The 27245-nt window shown below is 39.4% G+C and overlaps 1 protein-coding gene across 24 annotated transcripts in view; it reads left to right on the top strand.

The window, feature by feature from the left end:
* MICAL3 (microtubule associated monooxygenase, calponin and LIM domain containing 3) overlaps window positions 1-27245 on the top strand; it is a 217999-nt gene that overhangs the window by 172009 nt on the left and 18745 nt on the right. For 15 of the 24 annotated variants that reach the window (XM_039364504.1, XM_039364665.1, XM_039364415.1 and 12 more), the window contains 11 exons: window positions 2662-2799; window positions 2877-2930; window positions 7464-7526; window positions 10288-10380; window positions 11200-11352; window positions 12971-13062; window positions 14219-16034; window positions 17180-17274; window positions 21489-21539; window positions 23941-24048; window positions 24723-24816. In XM_039364504.1, coding sequence (XP_039220438.1) covers window positions 2662-2799; window positions 2877-2930; window positions 7464-7526; window positions 10288-10380; window positions 11200-11352; window positions 12971-13062; window positions 14219-16034; window positions 17180-17274; window positions 21489-21539; window positions 23941-24048; window positions 24723-24816 — 2757 coding nt within the window. The remainder of the gene's footprint in view (window positions 1-2661; window positions 2800-2876; window positions 2931-7463; window positions 7527-10287; window positions 10381-11199; window positions 11353-12970; window positions 13063-14218; window positions 16035-17179; window positions 17275-21488; window positions 21540-23940; window positions 24049-24722; window positions 24817-27245) is intronic. The other 9 variants (XM_039364921.1, XM_039365507.1, XM_039365590.1 and 6 more) reach the window with 7 other exon arrangements.

The following is a 27245-nucleotide window of genomic DNA, read 5'->3' as shown; positions in this document are numbered from 1 at the left end:
GTTGCCCTCAGGGGGCCGGGTGGGTGTGGCCAGGGTGGGTGCGGCCTACTGGGTGGGCATGGATGGAGTGAGTGTGGCCTACTGGGTAGGTGTGGCCAGCTCTACAACATTCACGTCAAGGGTGCCTGTAGGGGCCTGGGCAGAAGTGGGATAGATCTGAGGGTCTCTGGCAGAAGGGGGTGGGACCAGGGCAAGTGCCAAGGCATGGTCCACTGGAGAAGCCTCACTGTTCCTCTCAGGCCATGTGGGGGGAGGGGCTTATGGAGCTAAGACTGAATGCATTTCAGCATAGATGGCCACCACAAAATTGTATATTGGCTTCCGGCTGGCCTGGGCCAGGGCCAAAGCAGAGGGGCCCGTTCCCTCACTGTTTCCAGGATGGCTTCACGGGCCACATGAAACCACTTCGCGGGCCGCATCTGGCCCCCGGGCCTTGTGTTTGACATGTCTGCTCTAGATCAGTGTTTCTCAGCTTAGGAACTTTATGTTATGGAAACTTTAACTCCCAGAATTCCCCAGCCACCCATGCTAGCTTGGGCATTCTGGGAGTTGAAATCCCCATATCTTAAAATGGCTAAGGATAGAAAAAGTGCTTTAGAGGACTGACATGGTAGCCCTTGTGGTTTACCTTCATTTTTCATCACAATAACTCTGTGAGATAAGGAATAGAGACTATTCAGTTCAATCCCTGATCACCATGGTCAAATGGGGCCTGGTTCTCTTTAGTCCTTACTGAACATTTTAAAATTATATTATTAGGAGCAAATACTATATTTGCTTTTTTTCCTGCTTCTTTCATTAGATAAATAGAGTAACAGCTAGATTAAAGCTCAAGCATTTCTAGATTAAATTCATTAAATTCCATGGCCAAATATGTGTCTGTTGCTGCACGTTTATATACTGTTTTTTTGTGCTGCTTATCTGGGAATGAGTCAAACCCTAAGCATTCAAAGACTAGCAGCATTGTGATCTTATTTTTTCACTGTGCAAGATTTTTTTTTATTTATGTCATGGCTTGACATTTTTGTTACAGTGATAACTTCATCAAAAATAATCCACACTATCTCTTTTTAACTAAACAAAAAAAGTATTTTTTTCCAGTTTTTGAAGACTTGGTTTGAAAAGCTGGAAGTTCCCTCCATTTTGGCTTAATATTATATAATACTTTCACATGTTATTGTGACATTTATTATAATTTCATAAAAACTCATTGCTTCTAGTGTCTGAAATTCAGCTGCAAAAATGGTAGTATATAAATAGGGAACAGGATACAATAGCAGTCACTATAGCTATACATTGTAATAAATTTTGAAGAATTATATCTTTCTGGAGAACAAGCAGAACAGAAGTGTGTGCTGTTTTGCTCACACGCAAATCTTGTCAGCATTTGTGGATAACAATCACAGACTACTCTATCTATGTTTTGTTTATTGGGACATTTGAACAAGGGTTTCTATCTTTTATAGAATAAGCCAGATCCACATTTTATTCTTGTTTTCAACGTCCCATTTTCAGAGAAAATGGGGTCTTCAAACTTGGCCTTTTTATGACTTGTTGACTTCAACTCCCAGAATTCCTTAGCCAGGTACGCTGGCTGAGGAATTCTGGGAGTTGAAGTCCACAAGTCATAAAAGGGCCAAGTTTGAAGACCCCTGAGAGAAAACAAGAAAAAAAAGTGCCAGATGAACTATCAGAATCCATCAGTGATCAGAGCAGCAGTGAATCAGCAAACCCCTTTTCTTTATCCTGTGCTACAGATTTTCAGAAATTCAACATAATAATCCCCTGTGTTAAAGTTCACCACTAGGTCAGAAGCTTCAGGGGAGACAAATCATCTTTATGGGCTTATAGAAAATTGGAAATAGTGAGTTTTGTTGGATACTATCCAAATAACAAGCTTTAGTTTCTGATGGTTGATGAGGCCTGCTCTTTCAGAGCCTTGCTAAGGTTCTGTGTATGAATTCTTGCAAATTAAACTCATCCTGTTAACTCCCCAGCAGTGTGTTCTAACACTAACAATACTTACCCAAGGATTTGTGTTGGAAAAGGACAGTTGGCGGCATGAGTTGCCATAATTCAACAAGAGAACTTGAGTGCATGATGTTCTTCAAAATTCCACAGGATAGTTTCATAGTTACATCATACTTCTTGGAAGCAAAATAGGATTGGGTGTGAAGTAAAGAAAAAGAACAAAATGTATTTAACATTCTGCCTCTATTTTTGGCTGTTCTATGATTTAAGTTACACATATTGGGCAGTTATTGTTTGCAATGCGGCTCATTAAAAAAGAAGAGGAAAACAGTCTGTTACTAAAACCATACTGGTGGACGCGGTAGCTTTATTAGCAGTTTTAAAAGAGTGACAAAATATACACGATGGAATTAGATGCTTTTCTAATAGTCTTCATGATGGTGAATCTTCAAGTATGCATCACTGAAGGATTGTTGTATTTTGCAGAGAATGGAATATATAAACGGCAATGTGGAAGGAAACACCTGCATGCCCAATGCTGATCTTTATCTATTTTCTCTTTCACTTTACTTCAAATAACTTTTTTTTCTCTCCCTGTCTTTCCTATCCAATCATTTGTACTCCTTTTCCTCCCTGTTTTCCTCTGTCAATGCCTTCTACATGATCCACCACTGGCCTTTTGTCTGCTAGCTGGGAACCTGAGGCTCCAGCAGATAGTAAATCCAATTGATCCCCTGGAAATCTTGGCTGATGTGCACTGGACACACATCTGTCAGAAGGAGGAGGAGGAAAAAGTGGGTCCCACTTCTAAGTCCTCCACCTCAAGAGGTAAACATGTCCCCTGCATTTGATTCCCATTAAATGTAGAAAGACCAATTCTGAGACCATCTTCATGTTGCTTTTAGAGCTTTCATGTTTGCCATCGTTTGGAACGGAATGGAACATGTCTTGCGTTTATGGTATGAACATTTATTTGTAATGGAAGATCGATCTGCTGGTGGGTATGAGGACTATAGTAGGAGGTATCCCTTTTAAGCTTTAAGTACCCATGACTTCCTAAGACAGGCAGAATTAGCTAGATTAGTCTAGCCCAGGGTCTACAACCTTGACAACTGACTTGTGGACTTCAGCTCCCAGAATTCCTCAGCCAGCTATGCTGGCTGAGGAATTCTGGGAGCTGAAGTCCACAAGTCTTAAAGTTGTCAAGGTTGCAGACCCCTGGTCTAGCCTAATGCAAGAGAGAAATCAAGTCTATACAGTTCTTTAGGCTGGCTTCTTAATGGAGAATAGCCTCCCTCAGCCTGGTGGATCCTAGATGTTTTTCCATCTCCAAGAATTTCAATCCAGTAAGGGTCAAACTGATGATTTGGTAGTTTCAGAACAGAAGAGTGAAAAAGGGAAAGACTGATAAAAAGCAAATAGTTAAGAGAATTTGAGGGGACTGTGGGCATTGCATCTAAAGGGATGGCAGAAAGATAAGAATAGTTGAAATAAAACACTTGTAGTAATAAAATAGCACATCTTCATAATGATGACAACCGAATGTCTGAAACACAGGTTGTTCACTAAATAGACAGAGAACAGGATGGTGAAGAATGAAATTATTTTTTGAAAATTGATCTTTGAGTGAGACGCTAAAGATGCTCTGTGTAAAAGACAAATTTGGCTTTAATTACTTTTTTCATGGAGATTATTTAGAAGATGAAAAGAAATGTAAAGGACAGTTTTCTCCATTCTACACTTTCAGAACATGTTGGATTCCAATTCCCATCCTCTGTAGCCATTTGAAAATGATGGCACTTGCTTTTCCAGTAACTGGAAAATGCTGATAGGGAAAATCATTAGAGCAGAGGTCCCCAACTCCCGGTCCGTGGACCAGTTCCGAGCCGCAACATGCCAGCAAGCGGTCCACACAAACAAGCAAAGCCCCATCTGCAACATGCAGGCAGCACACAAAACCACGCACCCACCAGTCCATGAAAAACCTCTCTCCACAGAACCGGAGAGAGGTCGGGGACTTCTGCATTAGAGAACATCTCAAATATTGGATTATTAATCCAATTCTGAGCAATTTGCAACATGTAGAGTTATCAGAGTCTAGATAAAAATATTTCTCCTGTAAACTACAAAAAGTAGGGCAAGCAACTTCTTTCTCTGATCTTCTTGAGTGCTCCATACAAAGTAAATCTCACACAGTATTGGGATAAGAAGCTCTTACTTATATTTAGCCTGGCAAATGCTTGATCTTTCCATGCTCTAGAGCTTCTGTTGGATAGGTAATCCTAGGTTTGTGGTCCAGACATTTTTCTTACATTAAATCTGCAGCTTGTTACTTTTCTGAAACAAAGGTAAGGCAAGGCAAGGCAAAGCAAGGCAAGGCAAGATAAGATGATAACCTTTATTATCATTTCTTTTACTATGATCACATTGGCTCACATTAAAAATGAAACTCTGTTGCCTATTCTCAAAAGAAAGTATATATCTACCCATACACATACATAACACACATAAACACATGTTATATACCTACACACACACACACACACACACACACACACACACACAAATATTAATCACAGTTCATTTTGAATACATAGTGGAAAGAGAAATACATAGTGGAGAGAGTTCACAAGGTTGAAGCTATATGGAACAAAACTAGCTGAATCTGGATATTCTGCTTCGGATACCACAAAATCTCCTTCCAGAAGGTAACAAGCAAAACAGGTCATGAAGAGGATGGGTAGTGTCCCAGACAATCTTGCGGACCCTGTTCAAGCAATGCTTATATGCTATGTCCTGGATGGAAGGGAGGGAACAGCCAATGATATTTTCTGCCATCCTCACCACTTTCTGCATCACCTTCCTGTCTGATGCAGTGACGCTTCCAAACCAGAATGTAATACAATATAACAAGATGCTCTTGATTGTCCCTCTATAGATAGTGCTAAGGACAGGGGAAGGAAGATGTGCTTTTCTCATGTGACGCAGAAAATGCAGGCACTGCTATCCACCTTCACCAGTGTTTCAGATTCCTGTTTTCTAGGAATGGGCAAAGTGCCCTTCATCCTTCACTGTTGGTTATCCTGGCTGGGGTGCTAACTCATACTTCATTCTAGCTCAAGACAGTACTTCTTATGATCAATCGCATTCCTAATGCTGAAATAGTAATACTTTGCAAGGAGGAGCAAAAAGTTTTCTCTCACAAAGCCACTGAAATTGCAAGTCCTTTTGGTCCAGTTACATATTGACTAGCTTTTTCAAATCCTTTAGAAAGTTTGCTTTCTTATACGTCCCTTGAAATGAGAGGGGTGTGTATGTGTGTGTAAAAGAGTGAGAGAGAGAGACAACAGACAGACAGACCAAGAGAGACTGACTAAGAATAATTATTAGCAGAAAAAGTATTATGAACTTTACAAGAGAAAGATTGCTTGTTTGTTTAGTCCTAGACTTCTGCACTTGTCATATATCATGAAATGTTACTCCAAATATCTATGCTGCAACCTACCAAAAATGATTTTAAATATCAGTTTAAAACAAGTCCTTCCAAATAAGGAAAATTGGATGGAAATAAACCCTCATCTGACTGCACTTTTCACAGAACGTAAGAGAATCCCCCCACTTTAAAGGTAAATTATTTGGATGGAAAAAAAGGTAGCCTTTCCTTTGAGGAAATACAAGTAATTGATGTTTCCAAGTTATCAAGTTGCATAATTATTCCAGCTCAGGATCTGTATGCTATTTGAAAGCATTACTCGGATAGTTAGTCTTTCACCTGTCTCTCAGTCTGTTTTCAGCCAAACATATAATCAATACCTCGAGTGCTATTGGAAATCTCAATCACTTTTTTTGTCAACAACAACCTGTACTTCTTAAATTATAAGCAGCTTTAAAATTTGATAAATTTGGCACCTCTGAAATTGAAAACAAACAGCCCAAGCACAAGAGAGCTTACATTTTGATTGCATACTTTCTCTGAAGAAAAAAAGAAGGCATCTTTTGAAGTTCAGTAATTCTCGCAATTTGAAAAGATTAATATGTTCATTATACTTCCCTTATGCTATATTCTATGGATTTTTCATAATTGCCTTATTTCCTTGGATTTTCTCTGATGATCTGGTGTATGGTTTGGGGTTTATTTGGCTTCATGGGAACTTTCCTCTGCTTCCTTTCCTTGATTTTCCTAATTTGCTGTACCCCAGTATGGTCCTTTTTCTTTTTGTTGGGATGAACTCTTTTAAATTCTCAACCAGGGGAGCTAGATCTAGGTAACGCTGGTGCCAGGTAGAACTTAGATTCAACCTTCTTAAGTTTCCAGATTAAATAGTATAAAAAATTTGATCTTGTCTCTTAGCTAAGAGATATACAAGAGAAGGCTAAACATGCAGTTTTGTAACTCATATTAAGTAATGGGCTATAAATTACCCTTTTTACATTGTTTGTAATAGTCTTTATCGAAGCTGGATGTATTTGGCAGGAGAACCTGGGAAATGAGGACTTCTAAGAGTTGGGTTCTCTATGGCAGAGTAATCATCAGAAGAACAAATACATCCACTTAAAGGAGACATGTCAAACACAAGGCCCAAGGGTCGGATGTGGCCCACAAAGTGGTTTCATGTGGCCCGCGAAGCCATCCTGGAAACAGTGAGGGAATGGCCTCTGCTATCTTGGCCCTGGCCAGAGTGGCCGAGAGCCAGTGTACAATTTTGTGGTGGCCATCTATGCTGAAACACATTCAGTCTTAGCTCCACATGGCCGTCTAGAAACAGCGAGGAACCAGCCCCTGCCGTGTCAGCCCCGACCCCCTGGGTGCATGCTGGGAGATGTCACCGTTTGTGAGGAATGAAGAAATGGACCATGCCTGCCCCGGTCCCCCCCCCTTCTGCAGAGACCCTCAGATCTGTCCCATTCCTGCCCAGGCCCCCACAGGCACCTTGGACGCGAATCATGTAGAGCTGGCCATGCCCACCCAGTAGGCCACACCCACTCCATCCACGCCCACCCAGTAGGCTGCACTCACCCTGGCCACACCCACCCGGCCCCTTGAGGGCAACCGCAATGCTGATGTGGCCCTCAATGAAATTGAGTTTGACACCCCTGACTTAAAGGAAGGTAGTGAATATAATAGGGATTGAGGGAGTCCATTGATCAGAGCATTTCTGTTTAAAATATTTTTTATTTTACTAGAGATCTTTGATTTCTACGAGAAAGGTCAGACCTCAAGCAAATGTTAATCTCAGTTTGTAATAATTTTTCAACACAATTTTCTACAGGTAGGTAGCAGAAGCCATGGCAGAAGATACCAAGATCAAGGACTTCATATTTCAGCCTTCCCCTTCTTATAATCCCATTTAGGGTCTTTTTGAGTTTGCTTTTCCATGGTGTGTTTTCGTTTTGTTTTTTTGCTTCTAAACATTTTCTTTTGTGATTCCATCTCAAAATACATGTTTAGTGTGCTGTGGAATTTATTATAATTTTATTTTATTTTAATTCAGCATCTGACCTTCCCTCCATCCGCCACGAGGCAATACAGGCATGGCTGGATGCCGTCCCAGGAGGTAGTTTTGGTGATGTTCTGTTTATAGCTCACAAGTAACCCTGCCCGCCATCGCTGGCAATGCCACTTCTCCATGTTTCCAGTGCCCCATTTGCTGGCCTTTTTTAACCCAGGAACTATCAATGTCTTCATTGCTACTGCATGGCAGAGTTGGGAAAGCAGGGAAAGGGCAGTTGCATGTCTCAAAGCAATGAGCCATTCTTGCATGAATTAGACCACCATCTTAATTCCTTCAGCTTCCCTTCTTGCAGAGAATACTGGAAATACAGATGTAGTTGAGAAGAGAAGTAGATTTTCTAGATATGCCATAGACCAGTAGGACCTATTTAAATTTAACACTACCTGAAAGGTGAAAACAAGCCAAAGCCTCTACATAGATAGTGCTCTTAGATATAGTCCAGATGATTAAGCACCCATCTGACAGTTTGCTAAAAACAAGGTTTTCATTGTTGCCAGTAGAAGATTGCACCCCAAGATAAATTACTTCCTTTACTCAACTCTCATAGTCTTGATTTTAAGCAAGGCCCTGGGTGGCAATTATTTTCTAAAATTGCATTTAAGTTAAGTGCTGTTTCAGGTAATCTGAAGTGTGGCTAATCAGTTCAACCAGGAATCTTTCAAGTGGTTCTATCTTTAAAATTCATAATGGGAAGATGCGTGATCTGTCCCACATCACATAAACTTATTGTAATACTTCATTTTCTTCAGAACATCTTCCTAATGTGGGAAAAAATCTTCCCACTTGCTTTATTCTGTAGCCATTATCTTCAGTACTTTAGCCAGTTTTGAAACTTTTTTTTCTTAAAAAGGAGAAATAATACACAAAATGTGTGTACAGTTCTGAAAAAAGGTATAGTTTGAAGGAGAAGTCATTGAGGATCACTGAGCTGGAAGAATGCTGGTCTAGATAGACCTTAAGTTGACAAAAACTTCAGTGAGAAGTCAGTGTTGAAGTCAATTTGAAGTGTATTAAAATCAGAATTGAGATATATTTGTGTCCCTGGAATTCCATCATCTAGATAGATGTCATAATAGACCAGATTCTTCATAAAGTGACTTTACTGTAGGACAAGGCATAGTCATATGAGTGTCTAATCCAGGGGTAGGCAACCTTGGCTCTTTTATGACTCATGGACTTCAACTCCCAGAATTCCTGAGTCAGCTATGCTCAGGAATTCTGGGAGTTGAAATCCATGAGACATAAAAGAGCCAAGGTTGCCTACCCCTGGTCTAGTCCATATGAAATAGCTAAATTGTACAGGTTGCTTCTAAACAGCCGTATCCTTTGATCTTATTGTTAAGGCTGAGTCCTTCTAAAAGAATTGGTTATATTTATAGGCAGTACAACAGAGATTACTTGAGATTTGACAATTTGGAATTTGCATGGATGGAGCTAGTGCATTTCTAAAACTTTTTTTTTTTTTTTGCTTCTGTGAGCAGAGTTTGCATATTGCCTTATTCTTAGCCAGTTTTGACTGCTGACCAACTTGGGCAAAATATTGCTTCCAGTAGTTTGGGATATAGTAGTGCATTGCTCTTAAGTTTCTATGCGACAGCTTCCCCCCCCCCACCCTGCACTTCATGTTTCACTGCTTGATATGTGCAAAGATGTATTTGCAAAATAACTATGAATAGAACACATTTCCCCAAGAATAGATGTGCACCAATATATGCTAATTTGTGCCTCCATTAACATATCACTGAAATTTTATTTTGATTCATGGGAGTATGCATGATTGCTTAGGAGAGACTAGTCTTTCCTCTAATTGAAGGATGGTCCAAAATATTACATCAATTAAATATATAGCACCAGTTAATGTTTGATTCTAAAATGCTGTATTTGACCTCCACATACAGTGCTACCTTGGTACCCAGCTACTTTGAAACTCATTGAATTTGATACCCAATGCATTTTGACACAAAAAATTTATCCCGGTGCTCCTTGTTTGTTTGGTACTCAATGCACAAGCTAGAACTGGTCACTGTCGGCTGCCTTGTGACTCCCTACAGTAGGGGTTATCAACCTTGGCAACTTTAAGACTTGTGGAATTCTGGGAGTTGAAGTCCACAAGTCTTAAAGTTGCCAAGGTTGAGAACCCCTGCCCTACAGTATTCCTTATGGGAAAAGTTTTTGGTACTCTTCGTGCATCCTGGAACCAACTAATGATGAGTACCGAGATACCACTGTACTCTTGGTTTGGATGGTTGCTTAGAATATATATATATTAGGTATATGCCATAGATATATTTCCAACTATGTTTAAACTTCAGTAGGACTACATGGTCTAAATGTATAATATTATAAACATTTAAACGCAAATATTCTAAAAGGTCAGCCTCACATTTCAGGGCATCATTCATTTCATATATTTCAGGGCATCATTCATTTCATATATTTCATATATTCTACTTGTTTTAAAAACATGCATTTGGCTAATGACCTGAAGTTTCTGTTTTTATCCAACATACATGAACTGAGCTTTTATGATTAGAAAAATCATGTGCTGATTGTCTCAGCTGCATCAGTGTCACATACATCAATGTTCTTCAGCGTTCAAATGAAAAAAAAAGGCAAATCTCTTGTCCCATCACACACATATCAATTTTAATCCAAAGTGGTACAGTCCTAGCAGAAGGCTCCATCACATGTTTGCTGTATTTGGATTACGGGAGTGTGTCTTAAGCAGTCCCCCAAACAGAAATCTATTTTCTCTTCCATCCCATTGTCTCTTTTCAAAATTTGTACCAACAATTTATTGTAGCCCTGTGTGAAGAGAACGATGATGAAGATGAAGTGGGTTCCGAGCCTGCAGAAGCTATTGAAGATGGGGACACCGGGGCAGAGTTGGATGATGGTAGGAGTCTGAGAATACCTTCATATAGTATGCTGTTAGTTGTTGTAATGGAATGTGTGGATGACCTTGGAGGACAAGGGAAAGAGATCCTGCCTAGAAAACAATCAGATAAGAGAGAGAGGACCCCCCCCCCACTTAACGGTCAGAGAAAGAAATTTAGAAAAGACTGCCCTAATTGATTAGATTGTTAGAAGTAGTGATGGGAAGTTTGTATTTTCAGACTTAAACCAGATTCTATTAATGTACCCTTACAATAAAGTAGAATGAGCCCTGCCTGATTTACCTGTAAGGGCCAGCAGTTAATACTGCAGAAATGCAAAGTCATGCTGCAAAACGGTTGTGTGCAGATTTGACCACCCCAAACAAAAGAGCTCAGCTGATATAGTAATTTAAGTTGTGACTTAATGGCATGAGAGTTGGAGATGGCAGAGAAAGATTTCAAGATAATTATACATGGCATCTTTTAATCATATGTGGAGTGAAATAAAAATGTAGTAAAGGGCTTCAGGAACACAGAGGTAAAACCTATTTTTACTCTAAAATTGTGACTTAAAACTAACAAACTAGGTAATTTAGAATACACATAATTTACTCTGAGTAACAGTTTGGAAAAGGAAGGAAGGAAGGAAGGAAGGAAGGAAGGAAGGAAGGAAGGAAGGAAGGAAGGAAGGAAGGAAGGAAGGAAGGAAAATAGAGAGAGAAAGATGGGGGCCACAACCCTACATAGTTTCACCATTCCATTCCCTTGTTATGAAGTTACTATAAATGTCTATAACATTTTAATCTTAATTCTTTTTTGTTTTCCAATTCCTGGCTTAGATGACATCCCTTCTGATGCAGAGGCAGAGTGTCGCATCCATCAAGAAGAAGAAGAAGAAAACGGAGAAGAAGGAGGAGGAGGAGAAGAAGAAGAACTGAAAGTATCTGAGCTCAGGGAAGCAGAAACAGTCACTCCTTTCATTATGACGGAAGGTACTAAACATGTTAGCACTACAGAGCACACTGGATTGGCTAAGAACCTATAGGCCAAGTTATGCAGTTTTTCCTGTTTTTTTTTTTTTTAATTTAGAACAAATCAAACAATGATTCCCATTAACTGTGTTTTCAAATAAATCTATTATCCCTTGTGAACTCAGGACATTCTTGTAATAATTACCATAAAGGTTTCATCATGGAAGATGTCATTTCAGAACTATTTCTGCCTCATAGTATTGCTTCCAGAAATCGTGGGTGCTCCATCACTGGAGATTTTTAAGAAGAGGCTAGACAGTCACTTGTTTGAGATGGTATAGATTCTCCTGCTTGAGCAGGGAGCTGGACTAGAAGACCTCCAAGGTCCCTTCCAACTCTATTCTCATGCATTTTTAGCCTGACTGTGGTACCAAAAACAAGAGCAAGGAGTCTGTTTGTATCTATCTATCTATCTATCTATCTATCTATCTATCTATCTATCTATCTATCTATCTATCTATCTAGTTTATATGGCTACCCATATCAAGAAAGTGACTGGGTGGCATCAGTAATCCAGTAAAAATAATAGACAGACAGACAGATAGATAAGTCAAACAGTTAAAACCATTGGATAATAATTAAAAAGAATTTAAAATTATAGAAGCAGAACTAAAACTGGAAAAGAGAACAGAAGGATGTCAATAATAAGATAGTCACCTCTTGATTTCACCGTTCCCCCAAGATCCACAGGGCTGTTGGCATGATCAGATTTTGAAGGAACTTTGGAAGCTCAGGAATGATGAGGACAACCTTATATTGTATCTAGAAGCTTATGAACGGCATGTAGTAATCAAATACTTAGCATTTGATTCTTAGTAGCTGGTTCTGCTTGGGTATTCAGGCCTCACAAAGGGGAGTAAAGTAGAATATAGAACTGGGTCATTAATTTCTGCCATTGTGCTTCAGAAGAGCATCTAATTAGCCAATGTGGGACACAAGATACTGGATTCATCAAGCAAATATTGGATCCTTTATGATTAAAGGATTGTTTGGCCAATGTGGGAGACAAGATATTGGATTCAACAAGCAAATGTTGGATCCTTTATGATTAAACATATTGTTTTCAAACTAAATATCAATTCACACTGCTCTCCCAAAAGAGCTTTTTCAAAAGGCAACTGTTTTTTGAAAATGTTTTTCCTTGAAGACATTTTGCTTTTTGGATGAGAAGTAAAATGTCTTCAAGGAAAAACGAAGTCCAGTTGCCTTTTGAAAAAGCACCTTTGGGACAACCATGACTTGGATGACTGAGAATCTCCATAGAAATTCACACTGCAATTACTACCAGAGCAGTGTACCATTTTTTTCAAAGAGTCCAGCATGTAATGCCTTCTTCCTTGGCAGTAATCTCTGAAATATAGAGAGACTTCCTTCTGAGTAATATGCATAATAATCATAATAATATGTATAAGGACAGATTGTGCCAAGTATATGACAAGGAGTATTGAAGGGAGAGATAGTCAAATTTGGCTCAGGTAGCAAATTGACTATCTAGAAAGGAGCATGAAAGGAGGCAGTTAATTCCATGTACTTTATTTGGTTTTAAGATGCTCATAGCTTTGTTTTTTTGGTTCTTCAGATACTTGTAATACTTGTCTTCCGGTCCAGTCACCATGTGAAATGACTGGTCCTGTTTCTTCAATTTGTAACCATAAGGAAGAAGAAAAAGAGGTAACAAATTGTCTTCATCCATAAACCTAAAGCATGATTTTTAATTGTACAGGTCATAGTAGTCTTATTTATATACAATTAATATATGATTATTACGTTCACATATTAAGTTTAGTCTAAGATAAATCGTATTATAGGTGAAGAAGAAATGGTGGTAGCTACAGTGACTTTCTTTCACACAAATAATACTGTGATTCAGTCAAATCAAGATTTGTTAAAAGAGTTCCTTAATTTTCCAGGCTGACTGGGAAGCTGATATTTCTCACTGTAGCGATATAATCTGCCTCCCAGGAATGGGATATTTCAAGACTTAAAGAGAACATTGCAATGTCTGCTCCTTGAGAGCCAATGCTGGAAGGCCCACTCAGCTTGGAGCATTTTTATAATTTTACCCACAGCAATAAGGCATTAGGTAGACAGTGGCTGACATTGCTTCCAGCCAAGTGGCCAAAATTTCAAATTCAGTTTCAAAATGGCAAAGGTTTATATGTCCACATAATAGAATGTCTTTTACACCAGAAACTACTAGTAGTGTGTAAAATCTGCCAAATGTAAATAATGTGTCTCAGTTGGTTTCAATACTAGTTCTATTCTTACAGACTTGCATTCTCATTTCTGTATTTTGATTGTCTGAACAGGTGTGGAATTCTCTGGAACAATACATTTTATATTGTAACCACATATGCTATTGTGTTCCTTGAAAATTTGTTGACAGTCCCCCAGTAAGATGGCCAATAATGGAATAGCTGAAAAATAGCTTGGCCAACTGCTATTTATCTTCTGAGTAATGTACACTAATCGGGGCAATTTTGAATAATAGTGTTGACTTCAAGTATAGCAAGAAGTAGTCTTGGTGCAACCTGGAATATCTCCCCAGAATCCAGTAGTAATATACTGGGGTTCTGCGACAAAACTGTAGGCATTGTTCTGTAGATGTATTGATGAGGAAATATTATCAGAAAGTAGGAATAGGAAGGCATTATTCTAGAACAGGGATCTCCAAATGTAGCAACTTTATGACTTATGGACTTCAACTCCCAGAATTCCTTAGCCAGCCAGGAATTTTTAGAGTTAAAGTTCACGAGTTCACTGTTTTAGAACTTAATGAAAGATGCTTTAGGCTACTAACTATGCTCTGATTTTATCATGTTTATAGGAATCTCTTATACCAGTATCATACAGAGAAAAGTCTTCGGATATCCATTTTTTCTCTGAGCCTTTCCTCCCGGAAAAAGAAAAAGAAGACACGATCCTTGATGATCAAAAAGTGCAAAGTCCACCAGCATCAATTTCACCAATACGGTCACAGCCAGTTGCACTGCCAGAAGCCATCACACCAATATCACCTGTAAAATCACCATCAACAGTACCTGTAGAATCAGCTTCTCCACCTCTTGCCCCCTTGCCTATTTGTTCACAGCCTTTACCCACCACAGAAGCCTCCATTACACCTCCCGCAGAGCCACCAGTGTGCTTTCAGCCTATCCCAGCTTTTACTTCTACTCCTTTGGCCAAACTTGCTCTAAAAAGTAAAGATGGGGAGATGGAAAAACTTGAAAGTCCCACCAGCACAGAAGAGACTTTGAAAAGGAATAATCTTGTGGAGGAATTCTGGATGAAGAGTGCTGAAATCCGAAGGAGTTTAGGTCTCACCCCTGTCAACAGAAGCAGGGGTTCAGACCCAAACTTTACTTACTCACCCCTTGAATCTGTTCCTCTTAAATTGTATAATTCTGATGTGGGGTCAGAAGAAAAGGAAATCCATCCTGTAAAACCATCAAAGGTAATCCTACCAAAGTTGGATAAGGAACAATTTTCTTTGCTGACACCAACCTCCCAATCAGAGAAAGAGCTGAAAAACTCAAGGGATGTGAAAAGAGATCTCTCCAGCAGTTCTGGACTGGGACTTCAGGGTAGTTCATCCAACATGAAGACACTGGCCAGCCAAAGTTTTAACACATCGGATTCCACCATGCTCACTCCTCCATCTAGCCCTCCTCCGCCACCACCTCAAAACGAAGAACCAGCAACCCTGCGAAGAAAACGGCACCAGGCAGTTTGGCAGAATGAAGCAGAGCCCGTACAAACCCCTCAGATGATAACAGCAAATGAAAGGATCCGACCCACCAGAAGTTCGTCTCAACCACCCAGAGAAGAGGTGAGGAAGTCATTTGTTGAGAGTGTGGATGAGATACCATTTGCTGATGATGTAGAGGACACTTATGATGACAGAACAGAGGATACAAGCCTTAATGAAAAATACTACACTCCACCTAGCAAGCCAAGACCTGAGAAGCCTCTTCAACTGCATTTGGTTAAGGAAAATGATAGACCGTCATCAACTGAAGGAGGGAAGAGAGGCCTTCCTCAAGTCTCTGCAGAAGCTAAGGAGTTAGCTGAGGAAAGAATGAGGGCCAGGGAGAAGTCTATCAAAAGCCAGGCCTTACGGGACGCTATGGCTAAGCAGCTCAGCAGGATGAAAGATCTGGAGATGACCAGCAGTGCTGTTTCTGCAAAATCACGCAAAGCATCTACAGCACCCTCAAAGACCAAAGAACTTACTTTAGACACCCCAAAGCATCTGACTGGCAAAACCAGCGAAGGCCCTACTCTGAAGCATGAAGCTAGTAATGAGAGGTTCTTTCCACCATTAACGGACATTAGCGGTCACGATGGGTCTATCACATCATCAGAAGGTTCCAGCGGGAAGAATAAAAAAAGGACTTCTCTCTTCTCTCCCCGGAAGAACAAAAAGGAGAAAAAGTCAAAGAATGAAAATAAGCAATCTGACAAATCCAGCAGCGCAGCTGAGGAATCCACAAAGCCCAAATCCCTTTGGAAGTCTGTTTTCTCCGGTTACAAGAAAGACAAGAAGAAAAAGTCAGATGACAAATCTTGCCCTAGCACACCTTCCAGCGGGACCACAGTGGATTCTGGGAAGCATAAAGCATCTCCATTGGTTAGAGCAGCAGGTATAATATCGGTGCTTATATGTTATAATGATTACACCATACCTGGAAACTCTTCCAGGTATGTGCACATCCTAAGATTTGTTCCAGCAAGTCAGCTTACTGTAACCCTTTCAGTGGTAACTGAAAAGGAAGACTAAGTATGAGAGAACATACTTAGAATAAGAACAGTCTTTTTTTTAAAGGCATCAGGTATCTTTAACTTTTCTGCCAGATATTGGAGAGTTCTGTATATAACTTTAGCTAGATTAGACTGAAGGATAGTGATTCACCCAGTGTCACCAGTGAACTGATGGAAAGTTGAAGATTGTCTGCCTAATCCTTGTCTGGTACTCTGTCTTCTCGTATCTTTGCATTTATTTATTTACAACATTTTTAGGTGTCCCAATCTATTAAGACACCCAATTCTGGTCCAGAAAAAACAACCATCATTTAAAAAAAATAAAACGTCACAGAAGGGATCCACCACCCATTCTAACCCAAGACCTGGAGAATGGGTCAGTTTAGCGCCTGATTGGGGGGAATAAATATGAATCTGGGGGGGGGGATGGGGAATGGTGTTGAGAAACCCAACTTCTTAGAACCCATTAGGCAGCATTGTTTAATCTCTAGGATTTGGAACAGTGTTTCTCAACCTTAACAATTTTAAGGCACGTGGACTTCAACTCCCAGAATTCCACAGCCAGCATTGCTGGCTGTGGAATTCTGGAAGTTGAAGTCCACGTGCCTTAAAATTGTCAAGGTTGAGAAACACTGATCTAGAATGTGTGACTTTCTCGGACTGTGTGGGATGACAGAAGTTACAGGGGATAGGCAGTACCTCAGATTTTTAGAAATAGTTGACTGCAGATCATTTATTTCTAGCTTCAGCTACACTGCCCAGGGAGATATTGGGAGTTATTGCAAGGCAAAAAAGTTTGGTTGTTGTGTTGGGGAAAGAGGGTATCCTTGCTTCTAGAGCACCCTCCATTGACTGGGACCTGAGATGTGGTTAGTAAAGGCGGAGTTGAATCACTGTGGCAGGAAGGGATGATATGGTCCCTTTTCAACAATAACTGTGTGTCTGATCATTTGGTTCATTATCAATTTTACTACGATGCAATTGCTCCTTAAGTTTTGCTATTTGACACATTTCCTTATTGTCTCAGATTTGCAACTGCGCCAACACTTAAGCTTCTCTGAGGATTCTGATCTCTCCAATGAAGATGTCTTAGAACGTTCCTCACAGAGATCTAAACGAGAGGTAGGTTGATACTGTCATGATCATTTGAAGCCAAGATGAGTCACAAAAACTTCACAAAGATTGACATGGGGCCATTTGACTATTTTCCTGTGATTTTGGATCTCTGGATCCAATAAGAATGAGAAAAATTAATTAGACCAAACTTCATAAGTTATATATAAAAGGTTCGTTTCTGTTCAAAAGATTCGTAAGTCTATTTGAAACTAAGTTGAGGAAGCAGTCCTCAGATTACAGCCACAATTGGTACTAGAATGTCTATTACTAAGCAAGGAAGTTGTTAAGTGAGTCACACCCAATTTTACAGTCTTTATTGGCACAATTGTTAAGCAAATCACAGAAGTCGCTAAGCAAACCATGTGATCCTTAAGTAAACACAACTTCCCCCCACTTATTTAACTTGTTGGAAGCCAGCTCGGAAAGTCACAAATGGTGATCACATGACCCCGAGATGCTGCAACTGTAATAAATATATGCCAGTTGCCAATTGGCCAAATTCTGATCATGTGACTGTGGAGATGCTGCAGTGTTTGTAACTGCCAGAACTAGTTGTCAGTTACTGTTTTCAGTGCTGTTGTAACGTCAAACAGTCACTAAACAAATGGTTATAAGTTCAGGACTACATGTAATCTCGGAATCTTGCACCGTCCTGAATTCTATGTGAGTTTAGGCAGCTGGCTACTCCAGAAGTTATTTTAATAAGAGGGGAAAAGATGTTTAGTTATGTTGCCAAAAGGACAATATGTACAAAGAGTATTCTTTTTCTAAATTATGCAATAACCATAGGAATTAGCCAGGTTTTTTTTTAAATAATCATATATAATACACTTTCATTTTTTAGCAAAGTTTGACAATGGCAAACTATATCTATATTGTTGCTCAGTAAAACTTAGTGGAAATATTCCTGTAATCACTAACAGTTAACTTTGAATTGAGAAAGCAGTAACTACCCACTTTGGTAATTGTGCAAGATTATTATCCTACAAAGTTCTTGATGGAAATAGCAGATTGGGTTTATTTGCAAACTGAACTATTTGCATGTAGTTCTTTTTGCTACTCAAGCCTATTTGTGACTGAGCTTGCTAGCAGACTTGCTTTTATCCAGGATAGCTTAAGGCAATTCTGGTGGGGTGGAGAATAGTGAAGATAAAGCCACTGATTCAAAGTAAGTTTAACTTTTTTCATGTTCAGTGCCTGAATTTTTCTCCTGGATTAGCTTCTCTGTAACCATTCTTTTTGAATTGCTCTTTTTATTTGATTTTTTAAAATCTACCACTTTTATGTTTCCCTTCTAGCTTTCCATGGCAGGTTCTACATTACACGTGGGAATTTAAAAAGAAAAAGGATATACTTATGATATTGGAAAGGGATAAAGATTATAGCTTCCTATGAGTTCCAATGTAATCATTCATCTTGAAATCTAAACCTTGCTACTTGAGGCAGGTTGGGCCTAAGTGTAACAGAGAGAACAAGTTCCCCCTTAAAAAACAAAGTGAATATTTTGTTTTTGCTTGTTATTTTGCATAACATAGAGATATTCCAGATGTTTATAATCCCTAAAGAGCAATGAAGCTAAGAATTACAGTATTAAGATTTAAATTGAAAGTGGGAGTTAGGAAATCTTCCTTTGTTAGGAATAAGAGTTAAATTTCCCATAGATTAGCTAATCCACTCTAAGTGCTTTAATAAGAGTACATTTAGGGGCATTTCCTAGAGTAGTTAAAGGGTCAGGCTGAAAATAACAACAGATGATTTAACTCCTACTTTAAACATAATTGTCAAAGAGCTTTTGCTGTACCCTTCTTCTTGAGTGACATGTTTCATAATAGTGGCAAGGTGGCATGGGATATTTTAACTTTAACTATGTGGGATAGATGAGTGGATAATGCAGTTTTACATGATTGTTCTTGAATCATGGGGTGTGTGATTTGGAAGGAAACTCAAAAGTCGCTCATTGAAAATTAAAAAGCAAGAACAGAAAGGTTACATAAATCTTACACAGAGCTTTGGTCTAAGGCAGACTGAGCGTGTTTATATCTTAGTACAGGGGTGGGCAACTATGGCCCCTTTTCGATCTGTGGTTTTCAACTCCCAGAATTCCTGAGTCAGCCATGGGTAAAGGGGCCATAATTGCCCACCCCTGTCTTAGTAGGAGACCCTAACTGCAAAAATAATTGTTTTTCTAAGTGATGAAGACACAAGATTAACAGGAAGATATCCTGTAGTGTGAAATCACTACAGAGATATTCCTAGAAAGGAAACATACTAGATATGAACAGGTATGGAACAATACAAAAATAAAAATCCAGTTCTTAAGAATGCTACATGAGAATACAGAGAATGATATCTATAAACAAGGTATAGAACAGTACAACAGAGCTAGAAAGGGCCTTGGAGGTCTTCTAATCCAGGGCTTTTCAACCTTTTCACCCATTGTACCACTTTTAGGATATGGCAACATCCGAGTACCACCAGTCGCCCAGCAAGGTGTCAAAAACTTGATGACCCCCCTAAAAAAGGGAAAAAGTAATAAAGTACAGGTAGTCCTTGACTTACAACAGTTCACTTAGTGACTATTTGAAGTTACAATGGCACTGAAAAAAGTGCCCCCCAAGCCACAACCGAGCAAGACACCTGCCTGCCCGCCCGCCAGCGTTCTTCCTCCTGTCCGAGGTTTTCATTGTTGTGAGCATTTCTGTTGAGGATTGGCAGCAGGGGTGGGGTGGGAGGTGTTTGGTTTTTATTCCCTCTGCCTGCTGGGTGGTTGCAGCAGGTTTTGGTCACTTCACATGACCCTGGGACACTGTGACCATCATAAATATGAATCAGTTGCCAAGCATCTGAATGTAAATCACAAGACCCTGGAGATACTGCAACATTCCAGCTGATCAGCGCTTCTTCAGGGCTCAGCAGAAGCACCAGGATCAGCACCGAGCTACAGCTGGAGCCTGGCATTGATCCTGGCGCTTCCACTGAGCCCTGACAGCCCCAAAGAAGCGCTGATCAGCTGGAAAGCAGCACTGATCCTGGTGCTTCCGCTGAGCCCTGACAGCCCTGCAGCTCCAGCCATCTCTCGCTCAGGCTTGTGCGGTGCTGCCACTGGTTCAGCTCATTCCCCTTCCCCGCTACCACTTTTCTAGGATGGTCGCATACCACCTGCCAGGTGCAGTGTACCACAGGTAGTACCCGTACCACTGGTTGAAAAGCCCTGTTCTAGTCTAGACCCCCACTCAAGCAAGAGAACCTATACTATCTCAGACAAGTGACTGTCCAGTCTCTTCTTAAAAAACTCCAGTGATGGAGTGCCCACGATTTCTGAAGGCAAGCTGTTCCACTGGTTAATTGTAAATTATATTGTTAATTGTAAATTAGTTCAGGCTAAATTTTTATTCCAACTCTCAAGTTTCTAGAGAACATTATCATGCCAGGGAAACAAAGCAATCAGTATGATTTTCCAGGCAGAAAAAGTTACTCATGCATGGCTTCTAGACCAAGGCTCAGCTGCCTGTTTTGTGGTGACTAAAATAACATTAGTGACTAGCATTGGAGGAGACATGGGATCTGATGTATAATGTTGAAAGCATCTGCTAAATAAATGTATCACTTCCTGTAGTGTGTATTCCTGAATCAGTTTTCGTCAGACTATGTATGCGCTGCTGTCATAAAACATTTAAGTCATGTAGTTGCAGATATGTTGCCTTTTTTCTAAATGCAGGAATTTTGCCTAAAACTCACCCAACCTTTCTCACTTCCCTGTTCATGTGTTTGTGTTTGTTTCAGAAAAAGTGAATGTGCTGCTAAAAGTATTGAAGGGCACGCATTCAGAATAAGACCTCATTTGTGTTTTGTGCAGTCCTGTCAGTGTTTTAGTGTACTTACCCAAATAAAGTGTTAAATCCAAAATTCAATATCCCAAGCCCTTAAAATCTAACACTGATTGGGGCTTAGGGAAGAGATTGCTCTGAGGTTTGGGACCCCAAGATTATTTTATTTTATTTTACTTTATTTTTTGTAAAGCTATATGCTTCTATTGCATATTTCCAGATTCTGAAGTATTTGTATTTGTAGTTTCATGTAACATTTCAAGCAGCTTTTTTTTGTTGATTATTGTCTTTCTGTATTGAATGTTGCAATGTTGAACTGACCTTGCTCCATTTTATGTATTTCTTTTATTTTTGCCTTTGCTATTCCTTCCCCTCCCTCCCCCTTTTTTAAAGTTGATTTACATACCACACGCCTTGGCATTCAAGAGATCCTATGCATCAAAGGTAGTGTTTCCATTCTCATTGATTGGCCATTGTTGCATGCATTCCTGTTATTAACCTACCAGCTCCATAGTCTATATCTCTTCTGCTTTTCCCTGCCTTCATTTATACTAATACAACCAGAGATTGTGCATGGATGCAGCAATTAACAACATGAACACAACAGATCATCTTCAAGTCCCAAACCATCAAGTCCACTTGAAGTGTATATAATATCTTCACTGAAGATCCAGCTGGAAAAACTGTTGACCTTAATCACAATTTTTTGAGGCACTCTACAAAGTGTTTACCTTGGTGGGTTAGATATTTGCACTGTACCTAAAAGAGGGTTTGATAGAAATACTACCACATATTATAGATTCTACCTCCATTTTATTCTCAAAACAACTCTTCAGATGTAGGTTAAACAGAGAAAAAAGATTGGGTTCAGAATCAACCAGGGATTTGTCTTTGGAACTTCATGGTCTTAATCTTGCAGCCCAATCACTGTCATGTTGAGTCTTGATTGATGAGTATGCACTGTATCCTTGTGTGGGTAAGAAAGACTTTTAAGAAACATAGATCTTGGCCTATGGGTACATAAGAAGCAATTATGGTTGTAGGTTTGAGTTGTGAAGGGAAAAAATGAAATAAGTAGTTCATTCATTTGTTTACCTTATGCCAATTACATGAGCTATACATTCTCTGTAAGGTATTAATTTAACTATTGGAACTGATTATCAGACTAATGTAGAAGAAGGTTTAAAGCAGCTTTTATCAAGCTCCAAATGTATTGTAATTGGAGCTCCCCAAATTCTGATCTTCTCTGATCCTAGTTGGAGAAGACTAGCTTAAAGGGACACTGAAGAGATTTCTTGTATGACATCTTTTTAGCTCTAATGAACTCTGGTGGTGACTTTGATGGTATGCCTTCTCTTCCTTCATCTTATCTGTTGAGGGATTCAGCCACAATGATCTATCTCAATTGATTTTTTTAAAATGAGGTGAAAATGTGGGAAACGTGAAAACAGTCTTTAGCTGCTTATATAAATGAAGTTCTGCTCTCTTAATATAAAAGGAGATGCAATAGATGGTTATAAAACATATTACATGGATATATTTTTATTAGACACATAGGAATTTTTAACTCCAAAAGGAATTATACAAGTCACATAATTACCTTGAAAGGAACTATGTGCATTAATCACTTAGATGACATGTTTTAGACGCTGGATGACTTATTTAAAAAAGATAAAATGAATCATAGCATTATAGGACAATTTATATCAAAAATATATAGCTAAAGTGTAATGCAGCTACTGCTAGTGTATCTTTTGAGACTATCATTAATGCGATCCCATTATATTTTTATTGACATGTAATTTTCCCTGAAATATTGACCTGATAGGCAAAACTTTTCTAATAAAGGAGAATATTTGCAGCTTAGGGTTGAACTGACGGGTCCTTGGTGCTCCCTGATGTTACCTAGTCTGGGTAGTGACACATCTGCAAGAAAACAACCAAGCTCAGAGAGCACCAAGGACCCCATTTTCTAGCCTACCCTTCTCCTATGTTGGAGGTTGATTTGTTTTAAATATATATTAGGGAGAATTCAGTCCTTTTCCTGTGGTATGGTTTCCAAGTGAATCACAAAATACATAATGGATGCTGTTGATTACATCTCCTCTCCTTATGCTGATTGTGCAAGATGGGTCATTCAAAGGGTTTTTGAAATGTGAATTGAGTTGCAGACTAAAGTCTTAGCAACAGCATCAAAAAGGCTCTTGGTCATGTACCATACATTGCTCCGATGTATTTAGCTCAGTTGTCCCAAAGGTGCTTTTTTCACGAGGCAACTGGACTTTCTTGTTTTTCTTTTTCTAAGATGTTTCGCTTCCCATCCAAAAGGCTTCTTCAGTTCTGGAGGAGAAGCAAAACATCTTCAGAGAAAAACAAGAAAGTCCAGTTGCCTCGTGAAAAAAGCACCTCTGGGACAACCATGACCTGGATGACTGAGAATCTCCATAGACATTTAGCTCAGTTCTTTACATGTTTGCTCAACAGATCTATAAGAAACGATACATAGGATTTTATATATGGTAAGAACATGAATGAAATCAAGAGCATCTCCCAGGTATGTGACAGGCCCTAAGGACCATTAAGAAGATAGTCATAACTTGAAGCTGTCTGTAAAAATCACTGCTTTGCATCTGGTTCAAGCCTCTTCCTTCCCCTCTTAGAACCCCACCAATGCTCACCTGCTGCACCATTAGCACACACACACACCTGGAAGGACAACTTGCTTGCTGAACAGAAAGCACAGCAAGTGGCACAGTGCTCTAGAAAAGTAGGACGCTTCAATCCCAGAAGCTAGGGACAATTTTCAGCAAGGGATTGAACTATGTTTTATTTCTTGTTACTGCAGAAAGCCTACACGGAGGAGGAACTCAACGCCAAACTGACCAGACGAGTACAAAAGGCTGCTCGTCGTCAAGCCAAGCAAGAAGAACTGAAGAGGTTACACAGGGCCCAGGTACAGCTGTTGCTTTTCTGGAAAATGCTTTTCATAAATTTGTCAGAAAGAAAACATACCTATTTCTCCGCCTTGTGCATCAGAAAATATACTTCAGATTTATGAAACCCTTAAAGAAGATTGCAGTCATTCAAGTGCAACTTGAACATTTGTCTCCCTCCCTCTTAATATTGGGCAGTGTAGTATATTGGGGGTGCTACTGTAAAAGTCTACAACAGGGGTCTTCAAACTTGGCCCTTTTATGACTTGTGGACTTTAACTCCCAGAATTCCTGGCTGAGGAATTCTGGGAGTTGAAGTCCACAAGTCATAAAAGGGCCAAGTTTAAAGACCCCTGGTCTACAAGATCTGAGGCCCAAGAAGGGAAAGAATAAATTATTGCCCTATTAATCAGTCATAATATATAGAAAAGGTTTTGTTGCCAGCTGTGAGTATTGTTCTGTGGTGGCATCTCTACGTGTCACTGTGGTAAAAGCTAGGGAGGGAGAAGTGTTCCTAACAGTCACTAAAGTGATAGATATGCACTTGACTATGTTGTAATGGTCCCACAGAATCAACTGGTAGGGTGTAGAAATGGGAATGCTAATGAGTATGTCTTCCTTTGCAATACTAGAAGGGGAAAATCTCATATATGCAAAGTGCATAGTCATTAGGACCGTTGTTCTCCTTCCGTAGATCATCCAAAGACAACTAGAGCAGGTTGAAGAGAAGCAAAGACAGCTGGAGGAGAGGGGAGTTGCAGTGGAAAAAGCCCTCCGTGGTGAAGCAGGTACGTTTTGGCATTCAGTGTTGTGTCTGTCCTGTTTAGAAAACGTTCTCAAATTTTCCTGCAAAAATATGTAATGACGTTTATTCTGTCTCTAGAAAACAGGTTGCCTTCTAAGCTGCAAATTCATCAATCCTTTCAATATATGAATAAAAACTCAGTAGTTCTGTTATCTGCAAAGTTGTGTTCATATCAAGATAACACCATAGAAGGGGATTTCAGCCCAAGCCTCTGTTTTTCAGCTTTTGGCCAATTCTTAATATTTTCCAGAAAGTTGTGATGTACTTGCACTTCGTTTCAGAACTAAAACTTGCCATAGTAAGACTCGGTTGTTTCCAGCAAGTGAAAGGGAGAGAATGAAATCTGTCGTGGTTTTAATTCATCATGTTGTGAGTTAAAACTAGTGACCTTGCAAGGGACCATCACAGAACAGCCCCAATCAATGGCACATACTCTTTACTTATTTTTCACCAACCCAGTCTCCTCACCAAGATATATGGAACATATATTCATACAATGCATGAAATGATGTTCTGCATCTTCTCTTTGTAGAATGACTTTGCACCCTTGGTGACTTGTTTTAGTGAGTGGTTCCTGGAGTTAACATAGATAGAGAAAGGGAAAAAAAGTAAAAGTTCACAACAAACACAAGGACTTCTATTTGAATCCTGACGCTTCCCTTTTTAAAATATCAGTTGTAATCTTCCCTCGTCTGATAGTTCCTAAGTGTTGGGATTAAGTCACACCAGCGTTATAGATTTTATGTCAAGCTATCTGGGAGTTGCAGTCTGAACAGATCTGGAGGGCCCCAGATTAAGAAAACGAAAGCTTCTTGAGCAATATTAGTCATCATATCATCTGTAGCAGATGTCAACAAAGTGTGATGATATTGTGTCCTGCAGTAAGTTTCCCTGGACTTTGAGATGGGAGGGAATTCTAAATGAGTATATTTTTGGTAGAAGAGAAAACATAAATGATGCTTCCCCTTCTCTTAGAATAAGGCAAAAGCTGATCTCTTAGTTCTCCAATGAGGAAACTATTCCTTTGGGAGAAGAAAATAGGTATAGTAAAAGTTTCTTCTAAAAACTTAGAAAACCATTTTTCCCACTTGAATATTCCTACAAAAATACAGTAGTTAGTCTTTGTCTGTCAAAATAGACTTGTGGCTATCCTAGGTGGTCCCTTGGCAGTTCCCAGGTTAAGAACGTCTGATTTAAGGACAACGCCTAAGTACTGAGGCCAAAGAAGCTACCAATCTCAGTGGTCCTTTTGCAATCTGCACAATTATTTTATGTTAATTGGCATCCAGAAACCCCTCAATTCACCCACTTTTTAAAAGATGGGAACAACAGTGGAAGAGTGGTTCTGACATTCTTCCATTTAAAGCTTAGTTATCTATTTATATTTGATTGTAGGGTAACTGTCATATAAGCAGTTGGTATACTAGCGTTGCTAAGAATCTAATGGTTACTTTAAAACATACGAGACATACGCAGTTTGTACAAGCTTGTATTGACATTAAATGATGAGTTTGTGACAAAGGATAAATGTTTTCTAAAAAAAGGCAGATAATTCTCATAGGTCGGGGGTAGGCAACCTTGGCTCTTTTATGACTCGTGGACTTCAACTCCCAGAATTCCTGAGCCAGCATAGCTCAGGAATTCTGGGAGTTGAAGTCCACGAGTCATAAAAGAGCCAAGGTTGCCTACCCCTGTCATAGATCATTAGGAAAGATATGGGTTTAAAGCCTTTTTACACACAATGGGTGTAGCAATCCCTGCATTATGTTGGGAAGTGAACTCCACAGACCTGTGATTGGAGTGGAGAAAGATAGACCCAAGGCTTGGCCACCATGGAGATAAACCTCTCCAGTTTGATAGACAGCAGGAGTGTTTTAGTTTAGGAGGTTTTCTCTTCTGTTGTATTGATCCAAAGGTGCTTTTTTAAAGGAATCCCTACCTGTTAATTAGAACTGAAGAAGCTTGTTGGATGAAAAGCAAAATGTCTTAATGAAAAATCAGAAAATCCAGTTGACTTTTTTTAAAAAAGCACATTTGTATTGACCTGGATGACTGAGAACCTCAGTAGACCTCTTTTATTGTATTGTAATCTTTTTATTAGTTCTAGAGACATCGCCAGCCCTGCTTTTCTAAAGAAGGTAGATATATCTTCTTCCTAAGAGAGGAAGATATATTTATAAACATTCCATTAGTCTGTAGATAATGCATGCCTTTAATACACTTTCCTGGGTGTAACCCATTAATCCATATTTGTCCTTTCATATGTAGATTTCCCTCAATGCAAGTTAACTTTTTTTTAACTTTTATTTTATTTTTGGCTGGGCTGTCTATGACATCCTGGCAAATAGGGTCACAAGAGACTGAGCAATCTTGTAAACAAGAGATCATTACCTCCCACATATTACATGCAGT

This window comes from Crotalus tigris, unplaced genomic scaffold, assembly GCF_016545835.1.
Source record: "Crotalus tigris isolate CLP2741 ecotype Arizona unplaced genomic scaffold, ASM1654583v1 scf7180000017541.2806704, whole genome shotgun sequence".
NCBI classification, from domain to species: Eukaryota; Metazoa; Chordata; class Lepidosauria; order Squamata; family Viperidae; genus Crotalus; species Crotalus tigris.
Note: the sequence above shows the minus strand (reverse complement) of the source record. Positions and strands in the feature narration are given on the sequence as shown.